The 25,710-nt window shown below is 44.5% G+C and overlaps 1 protein-coding gene across 4 annotated transcripts in view; it reads right to left on the reverse strand.

The window, feature by feature from the left end:
• Positions 1-259: 259 nt before the first annotated feature.
• The window catches only part of DHX35 (DEAH-box helicase 35), a 71,544-nt gene continuing 46,093 nt past the window's right edge, over positions 260-25,710 (reverse strand). Inside the window, exons 12-21 of one of the 4 annotated variants that reach the window (XM_059897679.1) lie at positions 25,251-25,375; positions 21,683-21,737; positions 18,623-18,718; positions 16,474-16,568; positions 14,753-14,830; positions 13,108-13,237; positions 8,795-8,876; positions 6,718-6,789; positions 5,430-5,541; positions 260-1,464 (exon numbers count right to left, since the gene is read on the reverse strand). In XM_059897679.1, coding sequence (XP_059753662.1) covers positions 1,420-1,464; positions 5,430-5,541; positions 6,718-6,789; positions 8,795-8,876; positions 13,108-13,237; positions 14,753-14,830; positions 16,474-16,568; positions 18,623-18,718; positions 21,683-21,737; positions 25,251-25,375 — 890 coding nt within the window. In that variant the 3' untranslated portion in view covers positions 260-1,419. Of the gene's footprint in view, positions 1,465-5,336; positions 5,542-6,717; positions 6,790-8,794; positions 8,877-13,107; positions 13,238-14,752; positions 14,831-16,473; positions 16,569-18,622; positions 18,719-21,682; positions 21,738-25,250; positions 25,376-25,710 lie in introns of those variants that run through there. The other 3 variants (XM_059897678.1, XM_059897680.1, XM_059897677.1) reach the window with 3 other exon arrangements.

Genomic DNA, 25,710 nt, shown 5'->3' on the forward strand with positions numbered 1-25,710 from the left:
GATCCCAATCGGAAACCGGGAGGAATTGGCACTTCCTTGGGACTTCATTTAAACAACATCCCATGTTTGCTCTAACAAGCTCTGGAGGGCATTTGGCCACATGATCTTGCTTTATGGGGCTTCCTGTGGTCATGTGACCCCCCAAAGCTGCTGTGTGCCAAGCATCTGGTTTCTTAGCTAATGTCAAGCCCTCACTGGGAAGAATTAATTGGACCATCTTAAAATACAGACCACGAGAACCATGGATGGGAGGGAATACATTTACTTTAAGTATAAAGGTTTACTATTATTAACAAGTTATCACTATTATTTACATGTTTATAAAACAGAAATAAAAATGACATACACATTTGGTGCCAAAAGTGGCTCATCCAAACTAACATCAGTACAAAAATAAACTTTCGAGCTACTTGTTTTTAAAATAAATGTCATTGAAACAGTAAGGGGAAAACAATCTGTATCAGTCATGGGTTGAAATGCAAACATCATCACAGCAAAGCAGCCCGGGGGACAATGACACCAGTGCCTGCTGGAAGAGCCCCTGACCTCGTCTGGCATTCTCGCAAGAACCCAAGGAAACAAAAGGCAAACGTACAAGTTATGTTCCTGAGCTACAGAAGCTTAGGGCCTCTAAACTGTTGTGAATTTCTGCTACAGAGGATCCGGGATGGGGTTTGAGCTAAAGCGCTTTCACTAATGGCATCAGGACATGGTACCGTGCACGGAGGGGAAGCTAAGCCCGCTTGTGAAGCAGAGAAATCCTGTGTTAACAAAGCACAGCACACACGGGTCCTGTCAATCGCCAAGCCTCGCAAGTCTCCTGACCGCTGACAAATAGTGACACGGGCAGAGGGAAATCAGAAGCTGCTTGGTTTGGGGTCCCCTGTGCCCACCAGACACGCCCCTGGGTGATTCTGACAGAAATCCACCATGTTTCCAGGGTCTCAGGCCTTCATAGATACACGCTTGTTCACACCTGGCCGCGGACCTCAGTGGTCAACGGAGCTGGGACCCCAGCAGGGAAAGCAAAGCCAGCCCAGCAAACCCTCTGCCCCCCGCCACGTGGTGCTCCAGCCCGCGGCAGCCCGCTTTCCTCCTCGTTCCCCACGAAGCTGGGCCAGGGCTGCACGCCTGGTGGCAGTGGCACACTGGGCCAGGGAGGGTGCTGGGTGAGCAAAGAGCGCGGGCCTTCCAGCCCCCGAGAGGCAGGATGCCCTCCCAGGCACAAACTCCTCTGGGATCCCAGCGAGGAATGCAGATGCTGAGGGGCGGGAAGGGGCTGTGAACGGGCTGCAGCCCACTTAAGAGCCGATGAAGGGTCCACAGGAGCCGACTCCAGCTCCCCACCCTGGGGCGGGGGGGGCGGCAGAGTGGAGGAGAGGGCACCAAGCAGCCCCCGCAGCGCCAGCCCAGCTCTGCTCACTGGTCCTGGACCTTGGCCCTCTTGGCTTTTAGGGACAGGTGCTGCAAGAGAAGAGAAAATGTCATCACTGGGGTCGGTCAGACAAAGGAAGCCGACTTCAGCATGGTTCCCACGGAAGTGACCAAATCAAAGCTTCCATCTGGCCCACACCTTCTCAGTAAATGCCCTGCCCCTCAGGCAATAGAGGAAAAAAGCCCAAGCGACCAACAAAGGAAACAGGCCTTCAGTAAGCCACACAGCCCGAGGTCAGGCCACCCTGGCTCAACCTGGGCCCCCGGGGCTCTGCGGGCAGCTGTCAGTGAGACGCGGCTCTCCCTCCACCCCAGGCGCCCCCCCCGGCCAGCACTGCAGCCCAATATCCGTGCTGCTCTGGGGCCTGGGCTCGGGCCACAGATCACCGTGCGTTTCCTAGAATTTCTTGAGAACGGTCAAGGGAAGGTCTTCTCCCCTTAGGAACAAAGAGGTCAGCCAACTAAAGTCAGGTACCTGAGCTCAAGGCCCTACTCTCATAGAGCCCTGCGCAAGAGTGGGGAAGACACACAGGAAAAGGACACTTCCTGGTGACACGTTTTTCTTTTGGAAATGTCACTCTCTACCAGTATACATAACCCAGGAAGCATAACATTATAATCATGGGCATCAGATAACAGAACTGGGGGAGACAAGCATTCTTTACACTCTCAAGTAAAGCCAAAAGTGCTAGAAATCCTAAAATATGCATTTGAGGCAGGGAGTATAAACGGAAGATTTCAATAAAGGTCCTCTGTTCACCAACTGAGGTATCCCTGATACCCTCTTAATAATCATACACCAACAACCAGGAGATACCCCAGATGTGCTGCCCTAACATGCAGCAGGATCTTCACACGAGGAATCCCCAACCCCCCGGCTGCCAGCAGAGCAGGCCCGCCAACCCCCAGCACACTCCGTGCCCAAACCCCATTCTTAGTGCACCTACGATGGCCTCAAGACAGCCATCCCCCTCGCCAACAGAGAACTGCAGGCCCTGAAAAAATGCAGGTGCAAAAGAAGATGAAGCACCCCACCAAGCACGACAGGATGGGTGGCCGAGTGAACAGGACACAGGAGTAAACGAGCTGCAAGAAGCCACACTTTCTAACCGCTTATGCCCAAGAAAGGACCAGTATGGATTCTTGCAAAGGCCCTGGTGAAGAGGGATTTCCCTAGATTCCAAAGGTATCTCAGAATCAGGAGAAAAAATTTAAGGATTTGAAAGGCAAATCTCTGAACAGGAGGTCCCCCTGGCCTTCCCCTCTCCAGCTGTGGGTCTTCCTGAATTTCTCCAAATTCCCTCCTCTGTGCACTTCACCTGACGTGACCCCTCCGACTAATGGCAGACACCCACAGCCTTAGCTTGGGAATGGGGGGTGAGGTCATCATGCCTGTGGGACCATTTCTGGTGCTCATTTCTGAGGAGAATGTTGAGTATAAACAAAGCTGACTCTGGACCATTTCAGGCCTCTTTACAGGGTGAGGGCAACACTCTGAAAAACAGTGGTAATGGAAAGTCACCAAAGATGCCAGGCACAGAGCCGGGGAGGATCTGGGGGCTGTGCACGGTTGCGAGGTGCTACCCTGTGCTCAGCAAGGGACCGTCCACCATGCATGGGCAGCCACTGGAGAGCGGCAGGGCTCTCGGAGAGATCAATCCATTTTGGACAAGTTAATAGCAGAAGTGCCTTTGGACTGTTTAGTTAGGGAGGGACCAAGTTTCTTGGGGTGTGGGAAGGGTTAGGGCCCTCGCCTGTAAAATGAGGTCGTCGACCTAGGTGATTTCTGAGGTCCCGGCCTCTCTAAAAATACTCTGATCACAGGCAGTCATCAGAGCGGAGCGGAGGAGCTGAAAAACAGTCTTTTGGAGAAAAAAGGCAAACTTGGCATTGTCATTTTCTCCCAAGTTCTGGGGCAATCTGCTCTTTAACTTTGTGTGTTTGACTGAGAGGAACTGTCATTTTGACTCCGCTTCTAGGTTAATTCTGTTCTCCAAGAGTCTAACTGAACCTGAGGCCACTTCAGAATCACCCTTCTCTAAGTCCCTGATTCCTGCTACTCTAACAAGCACCCTCACGGTGCACCCTTCTCCTTAACCTCTCGTCTGCGTGTCTAACAGCTGCTCTTGGACTTCTGAAGTCTGCTGCTTTCCACCTGAGTTGTTTGCAGGAAAAAGATTTTCTTTCACTTCAGGTTTACCCTTATCAGCCCAGTACAGCAGAGACAACACACCGCGTTTTTCTCAGTCCCTGCAGTTGATCTCATTTCTAGCTGAAATATCTGGATGAGGATACGTGAAGAATGATACAGGTTTGAAAGTTTTTTTTGTCATGTTGTTTAAGATTTAAATATCATAAGATTTTAAAAGGACAATTTCCCTTAACACTGCTGGAGGGAGAGGGATGAGAAGATCTTTCCATTTATAGGATCACAACTCAAATGTTTTGAAGAGTTGAGCAAGTGAACTAAACAAGTGAGGCGGGACCTGGGGAGAGTCACTCACCCACCGCAGGCAGCCAGCCATTCCTCAGCCCCTGCTGACTGCTGCCAGGCAGCAACTCAGGCTCAGAAACTCAGCAAATTTAACATTTCTTTCAAGAGAATCTTGAAATCCATATTTAATGTGGAATCTCCCAATTGTAAAATATACCGATCAAGCCAAATTTTGGTTTGAAAACATGGTAGTCTGGTTACAGCCTTGATGAAGTAACAGGTTTTGGTTTCCCTTCTGTGGTAAACAATGGTGAAACGGGACAAAATATCTGAAGCAATCATTTTCAGGCACTGGGTAACAGCACAGGGCTGTGATCCTTGAGAGGAAGGAAACACTCGAGGTGAGCTTTATAGTCATCCCAGGTCTCTGCATGGCCCTCCAAACCTTGTCATAGGGAAGTGAACCCTAAATAGAGAACAGCGTAGCTGGGCAGAGGGAACACAGATCAGAGTTCAGAGCTGCTGAGCTAGCTGGAATCTGCAGGACAGGCCATCAGAAAGGAGGAGTTCCAGAACCCTACATAGAGCTACCACCCTTAAGTCTTTGGCTGAAAGCTAAGCTGCACATGTGAAGGCCAAGGTTCCATGAGGCTGGCAGAGACTAGTTACTGGGGAGTTGTGACCTGATATGGAGATTTGGAGATTTGTTCAGTGCTGGAGACACTGGAGCTCTGACCAGCCAGAGTGCAAAGACCTCAATGAACATCCTAGGCATTCAGTTGAGGCATCAAAAAGCCCATGTCTTAGGAGGAGGGCTACTCTAGACCTGCCTGAAAAAGACTAAAATCAGGCCTTGGTGGAATTAAACTGATCTGCCAGTACTGTCTACGAGGAAAAAACTCAATATTCTATAAAAACAACAAAATCAACTTTTCACAACAAAGCACCTATAATGTCCAGCATACAACAACAAATTACTAGACAAGAGAAGCAGGAAAATGTGACCCATAACGAGGTAGAAAACCAGTCTAAAAGCAAAATAGATCAGAGATGACAAAGATGCTGAATTAATGTGCACGTCTGCCGTGGAAGAAGAGCATATACTATATACACAGCGATGCCGGCGCTCGGCATCTCCCACCATGCGTTTAAACCGCCTCGGGTTTAAGCTTGCACATGTGTTTACCATCTTGGCAAGGCAATCCTCATCAGAAAATATTTGTGCTGCTTCCTGTGAACACAGTCCAGTGTGACAAAACTTCTTTGGGAATGGTTTAGAAGAGCAGAGGGAGAGAGGAAGAGCTGAAGATACATTCTCTTTTTTTGTCATGTAAGTTGGAGGGATTTATGTTTAAATGCACTTCACCACGAGCAATGGTACGGTGCTTTCACCCAGAATGGTCTGGGACCATGGTAATGGCCTTTCACCCTGTGTACCATTGTGGGGTGGGGGGAGGGGACAGCAAGTTTAGGACATTAAACTGGAAAATAAATGTGTATTTAAAAATACAAAGAGGCAGGTAACAGGTGGTTCTGGGGGACAGGCTCGGCTCATTCCTACCGTTCCTTGTTGATAAAAGTGAGGGGCCAGCTCCAATAACCAAGCAGATTCAATGGCGGTCACATCTCTCATGTAATACTTGGAGGTTTGGATAACTTCATTGTAGATAACCCTGAAACAAGAAGAAAACATGAGCTAATTTCCTATATCTTACGATGAGAGTCAGAACCACAACAATTAGAGATGACGAGTTTTTTCCCCTTTACCTTTAATGCGTTTCTATCTAGTCTGTGTGCCAGGCACTACACTAAACAAATGCATTCGTGCTGCTCACTTAAGCCTCATGACCTGAGTGGTGGGTACCAGTGTGTCCATTTTACAGAGGAGACTCTAAGTCCTAAGTGATTTCCAGGACATCTCAGTTATCAGCACAGGACCCTCTGGATCCTTATGCTTTTATTTACAGAACTCTGAACAGAGCCTAATGTAATTTAGAAAATGCATAAATAGAAGCAAAGGCTCACTGATTCTGAAAGGAGCTGGGAATTAATTGTAAAGAGACACAAGGGAACCTTCTAGAGAGATGAAAGTATTCTATATCTTACTAGGAGTATGGGTTACGTGGGGAACACAGCTGTCAATACTCTTCCAATCTATATAAATTATACTTCTATTAAAAAAGGCTTGCCTGAGGCTGAGGTAACAGACACCAAAGAGCCAAGAAGGTAATTTAAATCCTCAGATTTTAGGAGTGCATATATTAATATAGATATCAGTTTCCAGGGACTTCCCTGGTGGTCCAGTAGTTAAGACTCCGCACTTCCACTGCAGGGGGCGTGGGTTCAATCCCTGGTCGGGGAACTAAGATCCCGTATACCACGCCGTATGGCAAAAAAAAAAGATACCAGTTTCCAGAGCAAGTATTATCTCCTCCCTGAAGCAGCCAGCCCTGACTCCCTGGCACATGAAGTGCCAACCGCAGCCACCTATCAAATACACCCCTCTATCAAAGCCTTTCTCCCCAGGTACTGGAACCCATCTGTGTCTGTCAGGCTGTGGGCTGGGACCTGAACTCCTCTCTGCACAACTGTCCCCAGCGCAAGGACAGAGCACCTAGTCCGTGGGTGAACATGAATGCTTGCTGAGTGGATGAGTGAGCAGAGGAATAAGACCACTAGCTTAAAGGGATCCTTGATAGAGCAGAAATTCTATAGCCGATCACAGTAGAACAAAGTCAGCAAACGTGTACTGGGCGCCTGTACTCCAGGCGCTGGGGACCCAGAGACGAACAAGAACTAGGCCTTGCCTTCAACACACTTACAAGGCAGAGGAGCAGGAGGGGGCTTACCAGCGGGGCGGCTTCTCTGCGTAGAGGACCGATGCAGGGTGGATGTGCAATTCATGATCGTCACGGATGGTCCTTGGGAAGCAGAACAAGTTTGTCTCAAGTACATTTTAAACACTTAAAGCAAGACCTTCCCACAGACGCGTTTAACGTCATCAAAAATGCATGCAGGTTGTACTTCACACAAACAAAACTACTCTCTCCATCTCTTGTGCCCTTTATGATCCCTCCCCCGCTGTCACTCTAGAAATCAAGAATAAATCACGCAAAAAAGGGAGAAGAAAAGCAACACATGGACATTCAAAAAAATAACCGAGAAATACATTGCTCTGCCTATGTTTATGTTTATCTTCTGTAGGTTCTCTTTCAAAAATTTCCTTGAGGACAGAAATAATATATACGATTACGTCTATAAACTTTTCTATTAAACAAGGTTAAATAGTAAAATTAAATAATAAAGATTGTCTAATGGGGGAGATTATAATAGAAAAAAAGGAAGCTCAATATTGGACTATCCACTTCTCTGAGATAATATTTCAAATTCCAACTCAGACTTGATTCGATTTAACTCAAAAAATATTTACCACGCACACAACTATCGGTAAGATGAGCTCACAAGAGAACCGTAACGGATTAGGATGCTGCTGCCAAAACCATAACTACAGAGCGCTTCTGCAGGTGCCCGGGACCTACGTGTCAGGCAAGTGCCTCAAGGCCATGACCCAGCTCATCTCTGGCGCTGAAATAAAGCCAGCGCCTGGGGTCCTGGCTGTCCTATCAGATGACTGCCACTGAACTTTGTCTCAAAGGGCCCAACCACCGCGAAGCCTATTATGTAGCCTGTATTCTTGTTGAGGACACTGGCGAAAGAATTCTGTAAATGCTCGTAGAAATTGCTAATTAATACTCTTGAGGAGAGCGGGGCAATCAAATGACAACAAAATAACGGCACTCACTGGAGAAGATCACAGGCCTCTCCAGAGCTGCCTCAAACAGGGACAACCCATTGCTGGGAGGGGGAGCTCATACAATGGGCAACAGAATCATGATACTGCTAGGCTAGACTACTTGGCCTGGAGTAACAAACAGAACACACTAGAGACAAATGTAAAGTGCTATACTGAGGATCAAACAGTCAGCTGCTAGGATACTAGATGGAGGAGACCTGGCTGCCAAAAAAAACAAAGAAGCCCAACGCAACTCTGGGCTCATTACCAAAGCCCAGTGTCCGGGATGGGGCATCATGGTGACTGCAGGATCACAGGACTGTCATACGTTCTGAGGTGAAAAAGCTAATGACAATATATGGAGGAAATCCAAAGACAAGCTGGGAGAAAGCCTTTTGACTGCTCCCTTATTAAAGAAGAGATCGTCATGATCACTGCGCTTTAAACCGGCTACAATGAAGTTATGAGACTAAAACAAGCTCAGAAAAGACAGACTAAAAATAACAATTCAAAGAACTGGAATGATTCAGTTAGAGAAAAGAGGCCTAAACTATGCGTTAGCTTTTACCACATTTGAATATACTAGAGGTTATTGGAGGGCATCAATGCTCAGTGATTTTTCTATGCCTAGACAATGGAACTGGAAGAGACAGGCTGAAGTCTGTAGCAGTGCAAGGGGTGGCCAGCACATGAAGAAACACTTGCCAACATTCAAATGTGGCCACTATCTATCTGGGTAGCTGCAGTTCTGCAGATCTCTAAAAACATTAGGAACTGCCCAAGGGCAAAAGTAACTTCTCTAGGAAAGATCATCTTTAATGGTTCCCTCTGGTCCTATTATTCTCTGATTAGAATGGAAATATTACCAGCTTCCAGACTTGTAACTGTCATCCTCCTACAACATGTAGATGGGCTGAGTATTTGAGAATCATTTCCATAAAGTTAAGACATTTCACTTAAAGCTATACAGCTAACCTCAATGCATCTTTAAAAAGAGGCATGATACAAATAAAGAAAAATGATTTAATTTCTCTACTTTCCCTGCATGTCACCTTGCTATGGGGTCTGGATTATTTTTAAGATTTCAACGACTTAAGTGACTTCACAAACGACTTCACAAAATATCATGTTACCTATAAGCTCCAGTAGAATGAAACCTCGCGGCATTTGCAAAAAATCCGGAAACAATGCACCTCAGAACCGGATCTGGATCACCTACACAAGGTAGCAAATAGAGTGATGGATGAGATTTTTTCTGCCCTATGCTCTGTGTGCTCAGGCCTGTGCCGTGAGGCCCACCCCAGGCTGCTTCGAGCCACCTCGCAACCATCTCTTGAACGGGTCCCAGCCCCACGCTTCCCAGTGCTGGACACCTGCCCTGGCACCATCTATGGAGGTCCCCACCCTCCCACAATGGCTGCCGAGGGAAATACGCTGGACTGTTCCCTTAACCTGGGGCCCCCAACCCCTCCCCGGGCCACAGACGACAAGACCAAGGCTGAGCACCAGAACCTACAGAGCGCTCCACAGGCTGGCCAGTGAGCTCGGAACTCCTTTTTAGGAGAGCATTTTGCAGGAATGATGTTCCTTCCATAAGACACAACCTGGGACGCTAACAATACAATATTATTTCTGTGATTATAGCTACAGTTTGTAATTCTTCAAAATTTTCAAACATCTCATTTTAATTGGTGGCTGTGTTGCTATAGTAAACATCTTCCAAGGATAAAGCCTGCCCATTTATTAGATGATTTCCACAGGATATATCCAAATTATTGTGCAAAACGATAATGTCATCTATATGGCTTATGATATATATATTTCATCAATTCTAAGACCCACTCTTTTTTACACTTTAACTCACTGAAATCAGGACAGCAATTGTATTATAATTGGCAGCATTTTTTTCTTTCTTAATGATACATAAAATAATGGTGTGTCTTACAAATGATGGTGTCTTGGATCCAATAAAATATAGTATGTTGGTAAATAAGTTCCCAAAAGGCGGTATAATTTACAAAGCCATCAACAATGTATGAGAATGTCCGTTTCACTGCATTCTTACCAGCAATGTTCTAGCAAAAAGGTACCCCTTCTTTTATTGCACATTTATTTGATTACTGTCTATATTTCTTCTTTTGTGAATTTTCCATTCCATTCCTTTGCCCATTTATCAACTTGGAAACTAGTGGGGTCTTTTTTTTCTTAATATGTTAAACAGGGAATTCCCTGGCCGTCCAGTGGTTAGGACTCTGTGCTTTCACTGCCGAGGGTGCGGGTTCAACCCCTGGTCGGGGAACTAAGATCCCGCAAGCCATGCAGCATGGCCAAAAAAAAAAAAAAAAGCTAAAACATTATTAAAAAATATGTTAAATAAACTCATTCTGTCATAAAGTTTTTAATTTTTTATCTCATATCTGCTGAAAATATTTTTCACTGTTTGCTTTCTTTAACATCTAGAAGTTTTAAATTTGCATGTAATTTATTCAATTTCCATGATTTTCTCTATTGTTCTTCAGCACAGAACTGATAAATCTCAAATCTACATTTCTAACCACAATTTGATCCTAGATTCAGTTCCTTCTCTCCAATTGCCCAAAGGAAATTTCTACATAGAACGTGCATTGTTATCAGGATGATATCACTTCCAAGGGGTAAAAATGGGCTCTTGAGGGCAGGGTAGTAGAGAATCTTAGATATTACAATGATTGTGGCCCTCCAGAGCTCAACCCTACCTTACAAAATCTTATTCCTTAGTATTTAATTTCTCTCATTAGGAAGAGTTGAAATTCAATGTAACTTTTCTCCTGGCTGAGGGGTTCAATAGGGACAGAGTAAAGGGACAAAGGAGGTGATTAAATAGTTAATCCTACTAGGGGATTGTAAGTAGAGAAAAATTATGGGAGACCCCTGTAAGTTAATGATCATTCAAGAAAACAGGTTTGCTTAACCACAAAACCAAGCCGGCTTGCTTAGCAACAAAACCGTGCAACAGAAGCATGAGACATTCCCCGAAACAATAAAACAATGGTGGAATGAGACCCACATCCTGCCCAGCGAGCTCAGTACGTTAGTGATTCCTAGGACATGCTTCTCTGCGCACACTAAAAGAAAAAATGTAAGGACAGGTGACATTATACTGAAACCTGAGATGATTTACCCTATTTTAGTATACGTTAACCGCCTTTTTGCTCATTTCCACTGCGCCATGACAGTCCCAGTTCCACCATGTAGGGACAAGAAAACTCCCCCGCCTGACGTGGGGGAGGAGCTGATGATGGAAGCTTGACGTCTACTCAAGAATGAGGAAGAAGGTGGTCTCCTCCCCCTCCCCACTTTTCCTTTGATTATAAAACTGTAGCCCACTAAGTTCTCGGTGTGGCACCCTCTCGCCCGCCTGCTTGTAAGCCTCACAAGCGTCCTATTCTAATAAATCACTTCTTATCTATCACTTTGCCTCTCACTGAATTCTTTCTGCACTGAGACATAAAGAACTGGAGCTCCTCAGAGCCCCCCAACACACACTTCTGCTGTTTCAGGTTGACAATGAAAAACAGGTTAAGAAACAAAGATGCAGATGCACGTTGTCCTCTATCTGCTGGGCGACAGGTGCTTGACCGGCTTCTCCCCAATGAGTTGCCCCTGTGAGCTTCCTGTTTCTAGTGATGACACCAACTTTACCCAATCACCCAGGTTTCAACTCTTCCGTCTCTTGTGAGCTTGGTCATCCGTCAATACTCTCTGAGCATCTTACATGCTCCTCTCTCCCAGCACGTGTCTCCACAGTCCTCCCTGCCTAGCAAGCCCTTTGCCACTGGTTTCTAATTCAACCAGTAAGCTCAACTGGACTTCCGCCACCACTCGCGGCCCGCTGTGAGGCCTCCCAGGCCAGAGCCCCAAGCTGGATTCCTTCTTCCCTGCATTGCCACTAGAGCCCCCATTGCTGTCCGCCATGATCACTCAAACGTCTACTCCTGTAGCTTCTAAGACAACTGATAATCTCATACTGCAGTAGTGGGTCTCTGTAGGAATCTCTCCCTTCACTGCACTGTTTCCTGAGAGTAAGAACCATGTCTTCGGGCTTCCCTAGTGGTGCAGTGGTTGAGAATCTGCCTGCCAATGCAGGGGACACGGGTTCGAGCCCTGGTCTGGGAAGATCCCACATGCCGCGGAGCAACTGGGCCCGTGAGCCACAACTACTGAGCCTGCGCGTCTGGAGCCTGTGCTCTGCAACAAGAGAGGCCGCGATAGTGAGAGGCCCGCGCACCGCGATGAAGAGTGGCCCCCGCTTGCCGCAACTAGAGAAAGCCCTCGCACAGAAACGAAGACCCAACACAGCCATAAATAAATAAATAAATAAATTTTTTAAAAATAATAATAATAAAAAAAAAAAGAACCACGTCTTCGTCATCATGTAATTAGTTGCTCTTAATATAAAGGCAAAATAAAGCTCTGGAATAAAACTGCCTGAGTTCTGATTCCACTGTACACTCACTGCGTGGGACCTTTGTGCAGCAAGTCACTCGTCGCCTGAGCCCACTTTTCTCATCTGTAGAATGGGGATAACAGCAGTGCATGTTTCACTGGAGTGCTGTCAGCACTAAATGAATTCACGTATGGAAACACTCGCAACACCACCAGGCCTATTACAGGCGCTTCAGAAATGTTAGTGAGCGCTAGTGGTGCTGAGAGCGCGGCTGGGGGCCTGGCACCCCGGAGGTGCTCGAAAGACAACCGCTGAATGGCTGAGCAGACACATCTCCCCTCAGAAGCCTGAGCCACACAGACCTGGCTTCGCTGGTTACCAGCTGTGCTGTCCTGAACTTAAGTTAACTTCTCCCTGGGACCTAACAACTCCTCTGTAAAATAAGGATAACATCACCCACACCTCAGAGTAGGAGATTAAGTAGAGAATATTAAGTAGAACCCCTGCCATGGTGTAACCTAGTGTGTCCTCAGTAGTCACTGTCACTACCGGAGGCCAGAAACTGTGTCTTACACAACACTTCCATCTCATCCCAGTGCCTGCCTAGGCTAAACACACGGCACTTGCTTTAGTCATACCTGTAACTGAAAATAAAATGCAGTTTATGTGAAATAGCCATAAATGCTGTCCACTTAAAAGTCATTTTTCTTGCAAAGCCTACATGGGAGAATTAACCACGTAATGTACAATGATGTGAATGTTTATGATTCTTAAGTGTTGTCAGGGCTTGTGAAATTTTTTCCCAAGAACAGCCCTCAGAAATAAAAATGGACCTCCTTGGGGGGAAATATGCTACTTTCACATACAGCTTTTCACCAACACGGGCAATTCAAAACAGGAACCTGGTGTGGGTCCAGAGTACACTGTGCTGCCTCGCACCAGCCCAGCCCAAGAACTCCAAGAATGCAACTACACAGAGCAGAGAAAGGGGCGTCACTGGTGGTGGCAGTGTATTCTTACCTTCACTGGATTTCTTGGGCACTTGAAACTTGACAAGAAGCTTTTTCAATTGCTCCCTCACTGTCACGGCTCTGACGAGACCCTTGTAATTCAGGAAATGCTCCTGACACCACTGGGAGTTCTTATTGTGCTACAGGACAACCCAGATAGAAGGAGAGTGAGAAGAGCACAGGAAAGTTCTCAACTGAGGCTACGTGGCGGAGGTCATTCATCTCTCTGCCCCCTTTTGCTTACTCAATGGGACAAGATCTTCAGATCGTAACGGGCCCTTGTTTGCACCATCTCTCTAAACAGACGTTGACAACCTGCTCACCACCTGACTGCTCTCCGATCTCACTCTCTGTGCTAAAGGGCAAGTGAGAACTTAGTGACAAGCAGAACTGTTTTCAATCTTAAATACCCATGGGAGTGGCCAACTATCAGACAGAACCCCTTCCCTGCAGTTCTTTGCAAATCAACATTCCCTCTCTGGGAGGCTTGAATTTATCACTTTGACAACAGGCAAGTAATACGACAGTTGCCAATTTAGAAATAATTTGCAAATTACTATTATTTAATCCCCAAAGTATGATTTTTCTATCAACAGTGCTTAGTTTTATTCTATATTCTGAAGTATGATCATTATATTCTAAATTATTACTGTGGGAATGTAGCTCTGAAATTATACGCCAGGGAGGAAGGTGTTTTTACGTAAGAAAATATAATTCAAAGAGGACTTTCCCAGAAGGCAACTACAGAGTAATGCACTGTAGCCCTGGCCCCGCTGGTAGAGGATGCTGGAAATGGTGCACTGTTTTTGCACAAGCGAATTTTAAGTGACTTAATCCACAATTAATAATCTCAATAAGAGATTCAGTTTTCTGAAAACTGTTCATTAATGTTCATCAATAATCTCGCTTCAAATCTCTGGGAAAACAAAAACTTAGTATTTCTCCCCTTCTAAAAGAAATTATTTAAGAAGTAAAGACAAGATACTGAATATCTGAAATGTCTCATTTCCCCCTTAACATCCTTTCCTTTATATAAGAAGTTTATATATTGTTTTCTTTTCTCATTGTTTTCATCATCATTAGATCTCTCTTTTTAGCGATTTTTAGTGAGGATTTTAAGCTGTATTATTTGCTCCTAGTTTTACAGACTATTAAGAACAACAAAAATTACCATCACCATGGCTAAATCTGGGTAGGGTATGTAAGTATATGTGGATCCCCGACTAAATGTCTTCTCACAGCTTGTCTGGCAGCTGGAGGAGTGGTGGTTGTGTGAAATCTCAAACTCACGTAAACAGCTTTGAAGATTCAAGACCACAAGTTACTCTCAGCCTCATTTATTTGCAGAAAATATATCAGAACTTCCTATTCAAATGTCAGACAGTGTTGTCCAGGAACATGGGGTGGGTGTGAGACGGAGTGAGGAAAGCGTGAGCCAAGGAAGGCCGAGCCTCTGACCCACTGCTGGGGGCCACATCGCTATGCAGGGGAAGCAAGAAACCACCACGGATTAGAAGTTCTGGCAATAATCTAATAGGAAAATAGAGGCCTGTTGGCCATTCTTTTATAAACTACACTTCTGGAATCCTCGCCCCTAGATCACTTCCAGTGGACGGGTGCGTGGAGGGGGCCTTCTGAGTGGCAGCTGTGCTTACCTTGATGAACGCTTCATACACATTGAGCATGGTAAGATGATCACCCTCCTCCACAGCAAATTTTCGGTGCACTCGAATCTGGAGAGAATAAACGCAACGTTTAGAAGCTGACTCTTCTGAGCCTCTTGTCCTGGAGGCAACATAACACGATGAATAGCTCATGGCTTGTAGAGTCAGAAAGACCTGGTTTGCACCCATCCTGACTCTGCCGTTTCCTGAAAGACCTCAGATTGGTCACTTAACCTTTCTCAGCCTGAATTTCCTTATCTAGAAAATTGGAATATTAAATTTGTGTATCAAGACTGCTATGGGATTAAGACAATCCACCATAAAGTACCCGGCACAGATGTCAGATAAATATTAGTGCTCTTGTCCCTCTCCTCCTCTATCCAGTCAATATCTTCTCTTTCAGAAGAACTCCTCCCAGCCCCTGATAGAAGGTAAGCTCCAGAAGGGCAAGGGGCCGGCTGTCTGGAGCATGGAAGACACTCTATATTCGTAAGCCACCACTAGCTGCGCAATCCTTTCAGACCCTAAGTTTTTCTTCCTGTGAGATCCTGGGCAATGCCATCTGCTCCCATGGGTTCAAGGAACAGCGTCTCCAATATATATACAAGTACACAAATACACTTATTGACTTCAGAATTTGCTCCTTGTATCAAATACCACATAATTCACCTTCCTTCCGTCCTTCCATTCATTCAATAACAGATATTTCCTGAGCACCTACTATAGGCCAGGCACTGTTCTATGCATTTGGGATATAACCGTGAATACAACAGTGGTGGGAGAAAAATAACAAACAAGATAAATAAGCAAAATATATAGTATGGTAGGTGGTAAGAACAGCTAGAGGAGAGAAATAAAGCAGGGGCAGGGGATGGAGACGGGAGGGGTATATGTTGCAATTTTAGACACAGTGCTTAGAACTTCACTTTCCTCGTCTTGAAAATGAATTTGCCTGTCCTGAGGTAGGATTGTTAAAAAGGCTAATAGAAAAGCAAACAAACAACAGACCCATCCAGGCATGAAAACTTCGTAACCTGCAGCTATGCAACTGTCAGGGAAGATGGTAACGGTCCATAAGGAAGTTTCTCTCCTCCCTGCTACATTCAGCCCTCTGCTTCTCGACTCTTCCAGCAGGAACCGGCTCTGAGCTCATCTTGGGCCTCCCTCCATCAGGACGCCTCACTTCCCCGGTGCTCTTCAATAGTGTAATTTCTCCTTCACAGTCTTTCCAGCGTTCACCCTTCTAGTTGTCACAGATGCCTGGGCCTTTGGGAGGGCCCTGTCAGCAGCTTGACTTGCCCAGCCTGCTGTGCCCCGGCACTGACTCGTTATGTCACTAACGTGCCCACCAAGGTTGCTCTCAGAGCAGCCTTTAAAAAAAAAAAAAAACTTCCCTTAGGAAGTCAGTAGGACAATGGTTAAGATTTGGGGCTTCGGACTGTGAAAGGCAACTCCATCAATTCTGGCTGTGCAACCATGCATAAGTTACCTAACTTCTCTGTGCCTCCATCTCTAAAACTGATGATAGTAGTACCTCCCTCCCAGGTCCACGGTGAAGATAAAATGACATGACGCACGTAAAATGTTTGGCACAAGGTCAGGCACACAGTTAACCCTCAAAACATAAGCTGCTCTGTCACCAGCAGTTCCTGGGCAGTTTTAACAGAAGAAAGCCCAAAGTGAGCGAGACTCATATGAACAGTCGGACTTACGGCCTGAGACTTCTGGTTTGAAGGGACCACAAAGACATTCTGGATCTGCATCATGGCGGCAATGCTTAGAATTTCCTGAGAACAGCCGAAATTTCCTATAAACCAAAAAGCATCTTTGATTTCAAACATACGATGTGTCAGTGAGAAGTAAAAGACGTTTCCTGACATTTTCCTTACAGCACATTGTAAACTAAGATCATCTATTTACATGTAGCTTGATTTTTAAAGCTTGTAACATATAAACACCTCACCCTGCCAAATGGGATGTCTTATACATGGTCCAGATGGAAGGAGGCCTGGAAGGACCCCACTCCGCGGTGGCCACACCGAGGGACTCTGCCGTGAGGCTCAATGGGGGCCAGCTTGGCCCCATCACTAGGGCAGGTCAGCTCCACACCTGCTCCCTACTCAACGTGGACACCTAGAATCCTGGCACAAAGCCTGAGAGGGAGACGGGGCAGGGCATACGGGGGCTGCTGTGTCCCTCGTGCTGTCCCTCGGCTCCCGCACCCTTCTACGAGGCGGCCTCCCTCTCGGCAGGGCTCATTTCACCCGGCAAGCCCGAGGCATCACTAGACCAGGGAAGCACGCTGTGGGCTGCAGCTGCTGCCACCTGGACACGGAGTCTGCGGCAATCAGCCCCCCGGGGCATCAGACAGAGAGCGCGAATGGCACCGCATGCTCCCCACAGCTTCTGGCCTCGTGAGTGACCTACTTCCCCAGGCCCAGGCTTAGAATCCTGCTTCTCAGTGTAAGCCTGGTTACTCCAAAACACAATTACAGCTAACTTTCACCACGCTTAGTCTGACATACAGCTTCGTCTATTGCCAGTGAATATAAAGTTAGACAAAAGCAAGAAACAATGAGTATTTCCCTTCTCTAGGCTACTGGGGGGGTGGGGAGCACAGGGAAGTGTGTGACAAACCATAGTCTCTAGAGCAGCGGTCCCCAACCTTTTTGGCACCAGGGACAAGTTTCATGGAAGACAATTTTCCACGGACCGGGGAGGGGGATGGGATGGCTCAGGCGGGAACGCGAGCGATGGGCAGCGGCAGATGAAGCTTCGCTCGCTTGCCCGCCGCTCACCTCCTCCTGTGCGGCCCGGTTCCTAATGGCCTCAGACGGGTACCAGTCCGCGGCCCGGGGGCTGGGGACCCCTGCTCTACTAGATGATTTTGATTTCTAAGTATTAGAAGATCTCCAGGTTATACACTTTTATCCCTTAACTCATATTCTCACAAAAATCTGAAGGTGCCAGAGAAGCTGGGACCCTTGTGCATTGGTGGTGGGAATACAACATGGTGCAGCCACTGTGGAAGACGGTGCGGTGATTCCTCAAAAAACTAAACATAGAATTATCAGATGATCCAGCAATTCCACTCTAAGTGTACACCTCAAAGAAGTGAAAGCAGGGACTCAAACACATACTTGCACACCCATGTTCACAGCAGCATTATTCACAATAGTCAAAAGGTGGCGGCTCCCTGAGTGTCCACCAACAGAGGAATGGTCTATCCATACAATGGAATATTGTTCAGCCTTTAAAAAGAAATGCTGACACATGCTACCGCGTAAATGAACCTTGAAGACATTATTATACCAAGTGAAAAAGTCAGTCACAAAAGGACAAATATTGTATGATTCTCCTTCTATGAGGTTCCTAGAACAGTCAAATTTCATAGAAACAGAAGGCAGAATGGTGGCTGCAGGAGCTGGGGGAGGACAGAATGAGGAGTTAGTGCTCAATGGGTACAGAGCTCCAGTTTGAAAAAAATGAAGAAGTTCCAGAGACAGATGGTGGTGGTGGTTGAACGACAACGTGAATGTACTTAATGCTACAGAACTGTACATTCAAAAATGATTAACATGGTAAATTTTATGTTCTGTATGTTATACCACAAATTTTTAAAAATCCCTGTTAAAAAAAAAAATCAGGTGTCAGTACTAGACCCACAGGAAACAAACAAAAGTGTTTACTGAATTAATGACGACTGACCTTGAATCACAAGTTAGCCCCATGCCCCAAACCTTAGATGAAAGCTCCTTCACTGCTCAAAATGTATTGTGCTCTCTTCCCCAGGGTGCACAGAATTTGGGAAACAACTCCCAGACAAAATAAAATCAGTGAGGACTGTTGGTCTCCACCTACCTGATTCAAGCAGCATTTTTGCAAACATGGGATTCAAAGGAAACTCTGCTATTCTCATGCCAAGCGGCTCAGTGAGGCGACAGTCTTTGTCCAGCCCTGCCGTAAGAACAGCAACAAAAAGCAGAAGGCATGTACCATGGTGCTGGAGGATGTACAGTTGTTGGGAGAATAAAAGATGATGTATGCTAAACAAAGGTATCCGACCTCAACCTGACCCAGAGTGCTGCTACAATAAAAGAAGAAAAGGTTTCCTCAGTGCTCTTGAATGCTCAATTCTGAAAAACTGATACTTCTGATGGCCTCCATGCGAGGACTTAATTATAAGGAGATGGCCTCACAGCCTCCTCCTGCTCCCAACCCTCCCCAGAGACTGCTCTTTCCAAGGGACTGACAACCAGACAGTGCCAAACACAAAGGGCACTTTCCGTAGGGTCCCCAGCAGCCTTTGACTCTGCTGACCACAGCTCCCTGGAAACACTCTTCACCAGCTTCCATGATACCCCACTCCCCTGCTTCTCTGCCACCTCTCCTGCTCTTCTCTCTGCATCACCCCTGGACCTTTTTCCATGGCCAATTTCTGAGAGGCCACAGATGTCCCAGGCCTCTCAGAAATCTGTGAGCAATTACAAAGCTGATGACTATGAGTCTAAACACACGCCCGGCTCTCTCTTTGGTGCCAACACCAGAGCTGTTTACCCAATTGCCTCCTGGGCTGTTTGCTGAACTGGGCTGACTCCTTCAATTCCTCACATCCCTCCTTGCCTCTTTACCAATAGCCAATTTTCAGGTAGTGGATTCCCAAGATAGAGACTCTCGTTTTACTATGGTTTAGACTAGTCCCAAGATGGAGCATTAAAACACCTGCTGCAGACCTCAGGGCAAGACAGAAAAGGTCATTTCTCTTCTGTTCCCATATAATCATCTCTTTGAAGGTGATAATTCAGCTTATAAATAAATTTAAGTTGGGTGTTTCCCTCTTCCTCTTCCAGCTTAGTTACAGCAGTGAAGACATTTAAAATATTTTAAATTTCATTCTGTTTGGAGGAAAATCAGTCCAAATGAAAAACTTCTAAATAGGGGATATTCTCTCATACACATTTCAGATTATCCCAGGAGACTTTGCTTTCAAGTTCCTATCACATGCTTGAGAACAGAGGATGGAAACCTTTTCTGGCATATGCTCACTCAGGGCTGATGTGATGTAGACCCTAAAGGCCTTTTAAATCATTGAAGATTTTTTTAATCAATAATTGGCTATTCCTTCACAGGAAGGTATCATAAATATAATGAAGATGGACCCCTACCTCACCCTATACAAAAAAATTAACTCAAAATGGATCACAGACCTACTAAATGTAAGAACTAAAACTATAAAAACTCTTCAAAGAAAACCTAGGAGAGATCTTCATGCCCAAGGATTAGGAAATGATTTCTCAGGTAAGACACCAAAAGCACAAGCAATGAAAGAAAAAATACATAAACTGAACCACATAAAAACTTTAAACTTTTGTATTACCAACAATACCATCAAGAAAGTGAAAAGCCAACCCACAGAATGGGAGGAATATTTACAATCACAGATCTGATGAGAAACGTGTATCCGGTATATATAAAGAACTCCTCCAACTCGATAATAAAAAGACAACACCCCAAGTAAAAATGAACAAAGGATCTGAATAGACATTTCTCCAAAAAAGATACACAAATAGCCAATAAGCATACGAAAAAGTGCTCAGCGTCATCAGTCATTAGGGAAATACAAACCAAAATGGCGAGACACCACTTCATACCCACCAGGGTGGCTACGGTACATAAGACAGATAAATAACAAGCATTGGCAACCCGTCATTACGTGGAGAAACTGGAACCCTCACACACTGCTGGTAGAAGGTCCACCAAAAACTTGTATGTGGACACTTACAGCAGCATTATTTATATTAGTCAAAAAGGGGAAACAATCCAAATGTTCATCAACTGATAAATGGATAAGAATAATAAGTGGTATATCGATACAATGGAATATTATTCAGCAATAAAAAGAAATGAAGTATCAATACTGCTACAACATAGATAAATCTTGAAAACATCATGCTGAATGAAAAAAGCCAATCACAAAAGACCACATACTATTTGATTCCATTTATATAAAATGTCCAGAATAGGCAAATCTATAGAGACAGGAAGTATATTAGCGGTTGCTTAGGCTGGGATGGGGGAGAGGGAATGGGGAGGGAGGGCTATTGGGTTCAGGTTTTCTTTTTTGGGTGATGAAAATGCTCTAAATGTTCTAAACTTGTAGTGATGGTTGCACAACCCTGTAAATATACTAAAAAGCACTGAACTGTACATTTTAAATGGGTAAATTATACAGCATATGAATTATACCTCAATAAAGACATTGAAAACCAAAAAAAGAAAAGAGAAAGAATCTCAAAGAACAAAACCTCCACTGAAATTTAATACTGAACTGGATATAACATTCACCTGAGGCAACATTCACAGAAAAGACACAAACTTCCTGAAGAGGTAAATTCAGGCCACAGTTTCCTCTATCTTAAGGTAAATACCACATTTTCAAACAAGAGAATAGAAGTTCCTCCATAACATGGTGTTTCCTTGCCCAAACAATACCACAGCCTGGTATTCTACTCAATTCTCCACAGGGAACTCCAGTAGTGGAAGGAAGGGGAGTTAGGGAGAGAACACAGAGCCAGATTTCAGAATGGGGTCGAGGGACAGAGAAAAAGGCCCAGAGAGGTAACATGTGAAATACTGGTAGAGAATCTCCCAGATGTCTCTTGGAAGTGTAGCTGTGGCGATGGTTATTAATAGCTTCTGATGTACTGACAGGCTTTATAAATTCATTGTCACGACTGGACCTCATTAATCACAGTCCCACCTTCTTATTTGGATGAGCTTATGTGTCACTAAGAGGATCATACATATGGGGAGAATCAATCCCAGCCTTGAAGATACTAAGAGCCTTAGAGTGAATACAACCTAACTAATATCACATATTAATAAACAGATAAGAAAACACAGAATAAGAGACAGGCATACCTCCCAGAGCATAGAGTAACTCCAACGCCTGAACCATCGACTGTGCTGGAGGGGGCTGTAAAAAACATAAAAACCCTCCTAAGTTAACTTCATCAGGTAACAGCCATAATAATGTGACTTTCCTGCTCAATCCACTCTTCTCTCTAACATGCCCCAGACTTCCCAACCTCCACGCTTCTACTCTTGAAATGTCCTTCCTCTCCCTCTCAGCACCCTTAGTACTACTTGGTCTTTTATCTCAGCTTGACTAAACATTTCCTTTGAAGCTTTCCCTCATGCTCCCCTCCATCAGAAGCGATGGGTTCTTACCTTGAACTACCTCTTTGCTTTCCCTAAACTCTCATCAAATATTTCTAATTTTTACTTCGTGTCTCAGCCTTCTAAGAAGCCCCATGATACTGCAGTATTGGTGGATGATTCATCTTTGCATCACCCACAGCCCTGCCCCAGGTCCTGCCTATAGGGGTAACTGACATAGGCTAAATTTGAATTCCTGAAAATAAAAGAGAATGCTAGAAATTTGAAGCTAAGCAAAGCTGATATTGTGACCTTCAGTCTGAGTCTCCGGATCCTTACTATGTTCTTTCCTTCCACGCGCCTTTACTGAGCGTCTACTAAGTACCAAGCATCATTACTATCATCTTCTAAATTATTTCATCTATCAGCCACATAATAAAATTATAGTCCTTTCGCAAACTGCGCAGTTTTTTTTTCTTAAATGCATTCACAACAAATGTATTTTAAGTATCACGCTGTTTTAGTTCAATTTTACAGATGAGGAGAGTGAATAACAAAAAGTAAAAGACATTTGAACAAGATCCTAGAGGCAGTTGGTGGCAAAGCCAGAGACTGAATTCAGGTCTCATTCTTTCCACTCTACCCCACCCACTGACTGCCAAGGAACAAAGCCGTACTTCTCAAAGTTGCGCTGACTGCACGCACACACAGATGAGGGTAGGAACTAGACCTGATTCACTATACACTGGGGATTCAACAAGTCACTGTTGACTAAATCATGTAACTGATTCACTAGCCTTTCCTCAGTGCCCACGACATCCTACTTTACAAAGAGGCAACATACACACAGCACCTAAATGGAGGAGCTTAACCCCTCTGGGATCTTTTATTACACTGAGATTACATGAATAATGGAAGCTCAAGCACTGAATGTGGTTCTGAATAATTACAGAACAAAACGGACAGGCTCTCTTCGATTCCTTTCAATCTTTGGCCCTGTTTCCAGTCAATCACCAAGCCCGATGAATTCTGCTCTTAGAATTCATCATCAATCAAAAAAACCCACACCTTTACCCGCCCCCTTCTCCAATCACATCCCGAGTTTTTTTACCTCAACACACATTTACTAGTATTTCTCTGTGGCCTCATCTGATTCGGGATCATATGCAAACACTGTTTTAATGTAGTTGGAAGGACTGTGTGTGTATAATTTTAGCTTGTTTTTCTCACTGCCTGCTTTTCTGTTCCCTCTGTTTCTTGTACCCATGGACACTTCACAGCGAATAGCCTGGGACAACAGCATACTATTCTGACAAGGTCATACACTGTGAAATAAGCAACTTTCTTACTACTGGGCAATTGAGTTCTTTTAGTTCTTTGCTACTGTGATCATCACTGCTAAATATACAAAATTATATGTATCCTGTGATTTCAACTGTGAAAAAAACACAACTTCAGGAGGAAATAACCAGAAGGGAATATATGAAGATGAATTTATATGTTTTTTCCTCATTTTTCAGTTGTCTGAAAGTTTATAATTTTCGTTATTATATTTTTAATTTAATATAAAATGATACTATAAACATTATCCTACATGTAAGTTCTTTGTTTCTTTTGAATTATTTTTTTCAGGAGAAAATTCCCTGAGAAGAAATACCAGGCATTTCTACAGCTCATAAAATAATGTCAGAAAGTCCTCCATGAGGACTGAAACAGAATATAAAACCACTTTCCCCAAACTGTGTCAGCTTTGGATTTTATCATTTTTCTTTATGTTTGATCATTCAATTAATGTACAGTGGTACAGCTATTTCAATTTGCATTTATCTCTCCTAGAGAAGCCAAACATGTTCTAACGTTAGTTACTATTTGTGCTGTTCCCTTTCCTTTAGCTTTTTCTTTAGTGGGTATTCGACGTATTCACAAGGACGTCTGAAAACTCTATAGTTTTTGAGACACTGATCTGTCCTTTTTGCCCTTATGTTTTCCTTTAATCTGAGATGTGGAGCTTTTCATAAGCTTTTGATTTGCATATACTGTTCACTTTTCTGTATAATTTCTTGTACTATATACCAACATTCAAAGTGTGTATTTTCTCCATACTTATGAGAAATAAGTATGTTTTCTTTGGGAGAGCAGATGATATTGTTACATTCTCTTCTTTCATTTGCCTAGTTTATCATGACATGCTACATTAGGGACTTAGCATCCAGGAATCTAGCCTTGTTACACATCATATACCAACAGAGTTGGGATATAATAAGGAGTTAAAAATGCAAGTTTTCAAATCATAAAAATTCAAGAAGAAAACATGAGTGAATATTTATTAACTGACCTAGATATGGGGAAATGCTTCAAAGGCACAAGAATAACAGAAGAAATCACAGAGGTAAAGATAGAAAGATATTACTATCTTTGCTTAGAATGGCTGCACATAAACAAACAAACAAACAATAAAATACAATACAATCAGAAGAACTGTTTGCAAGAAATACTATAGACAAAGGTTAATGTGTTCAATAGTTAACGGACTCTTAATCACTAATAAACACTAATTCTAACAGATAAATGGCTTATCTGTTAGATAAGATTACGTAGATTTCTTCTTATATTTCAGAAGAAATATAAAGTGGCCAATAATTTTTTTTAATCTTATGAGAAATCAAAAAAGATAGATACAGATAATATTTTTCCTCCTTCCCCCCCACCAAATCAAATTAGCAAAACTCTAAAAGAAAATCACATGGCATGATAAGGGTATAGTGAGTCAGGCATTCATGCACTGCTAGAGTTTATACCTGTAAAGGAATTCGGCCTTGTATCAAGGATCTATGAAATGACCATGGCCCTTTGACCCAATAAGCCCACTCCTGGAAACTGACCTTGGGAAATAATCAGAAATGCAATCAGCCATAAGGACTTTCCCTGCAGCTCTACCAGAACCCTCTTGGCTCCCCCAGTCATGACACTTGGGCACCTAGGCCTACACGTGTACACACTCCTGCCCTGGGTAACTCCACCTCTCCCGACCTGCTGAGATCCCACTTGGGTTTCAGGTCTCGCCTCAGACATGACTAAGTGGGCTGCGGGCCTTTCCTTTGTCTCTCAGAGCACCGGGCACAGGCACTGTCATTACCCACTTACTTGTCTCTCTCCCCCAGCAGACAAGAACAGAATTGTGTCAGCCTTGTCTGGCTGTATTCCCCTGAACCCTGCACACAACACACGAGCTAAGTGAAAAAACCCAGAAAGGCAGCATGCTCTGTATCAATGTCCTGACACTCCCCTGGGAGCACTCTGGCCTCCCAGACGGACAGAAGGCAGGACTTACCGACATGAAGTGGAACCTGAGGACGTTGTCGATCCCCAGCGCCTTCAGCTGCAGGATGACGGGGGCCAGATTGCTCCGCTGCATCTCAGGAACGGTGGATTGAGGCAGCTGGTCAAAGGCTTCCTCTGAGGATAAGAAATCAGAACCGTTTGGGATCAAATGTCACAATCAAATGCAATCATTATGCCAAAGAACAGTTCTCCTTCTCTAACTTTAATGAGAGGCTCTAGGAGTCTAGGCTCAGATGCATATGATATTGTGATATAAAGTTGTTTCCTATTTAGGAAAGATCCTTCTATTTTTTAAATACCTTAGATAAATACATTTGAACAATGTATCTTTATAAAAGTTTATCCTTTTACTTTAGAATGCTTTTTAAAATGTGCTTCTTGGACTTCCCTGGTGGTGCAGTGGTTAAGAATCCGCCTGCCTATGCAGGGGACACGGGTTAGAGCCCTGG

The sequence above is a fragment of the Balaenoptera ricei genome, chromosome 15 (assembly GCF_028023285.1).
Source record: "Balaenoptera ricei isolate mBalRic1 chromosome 15, mBalRic1.hap2, whole genome shotgun sequence".
Taxonomy (NCBI): Eukaryota; Metazoa; Chordata; class Mammalia; order Artiodactyla; family Balaenopteridae; genus Balaenoptera; species Balaenoptera ricei.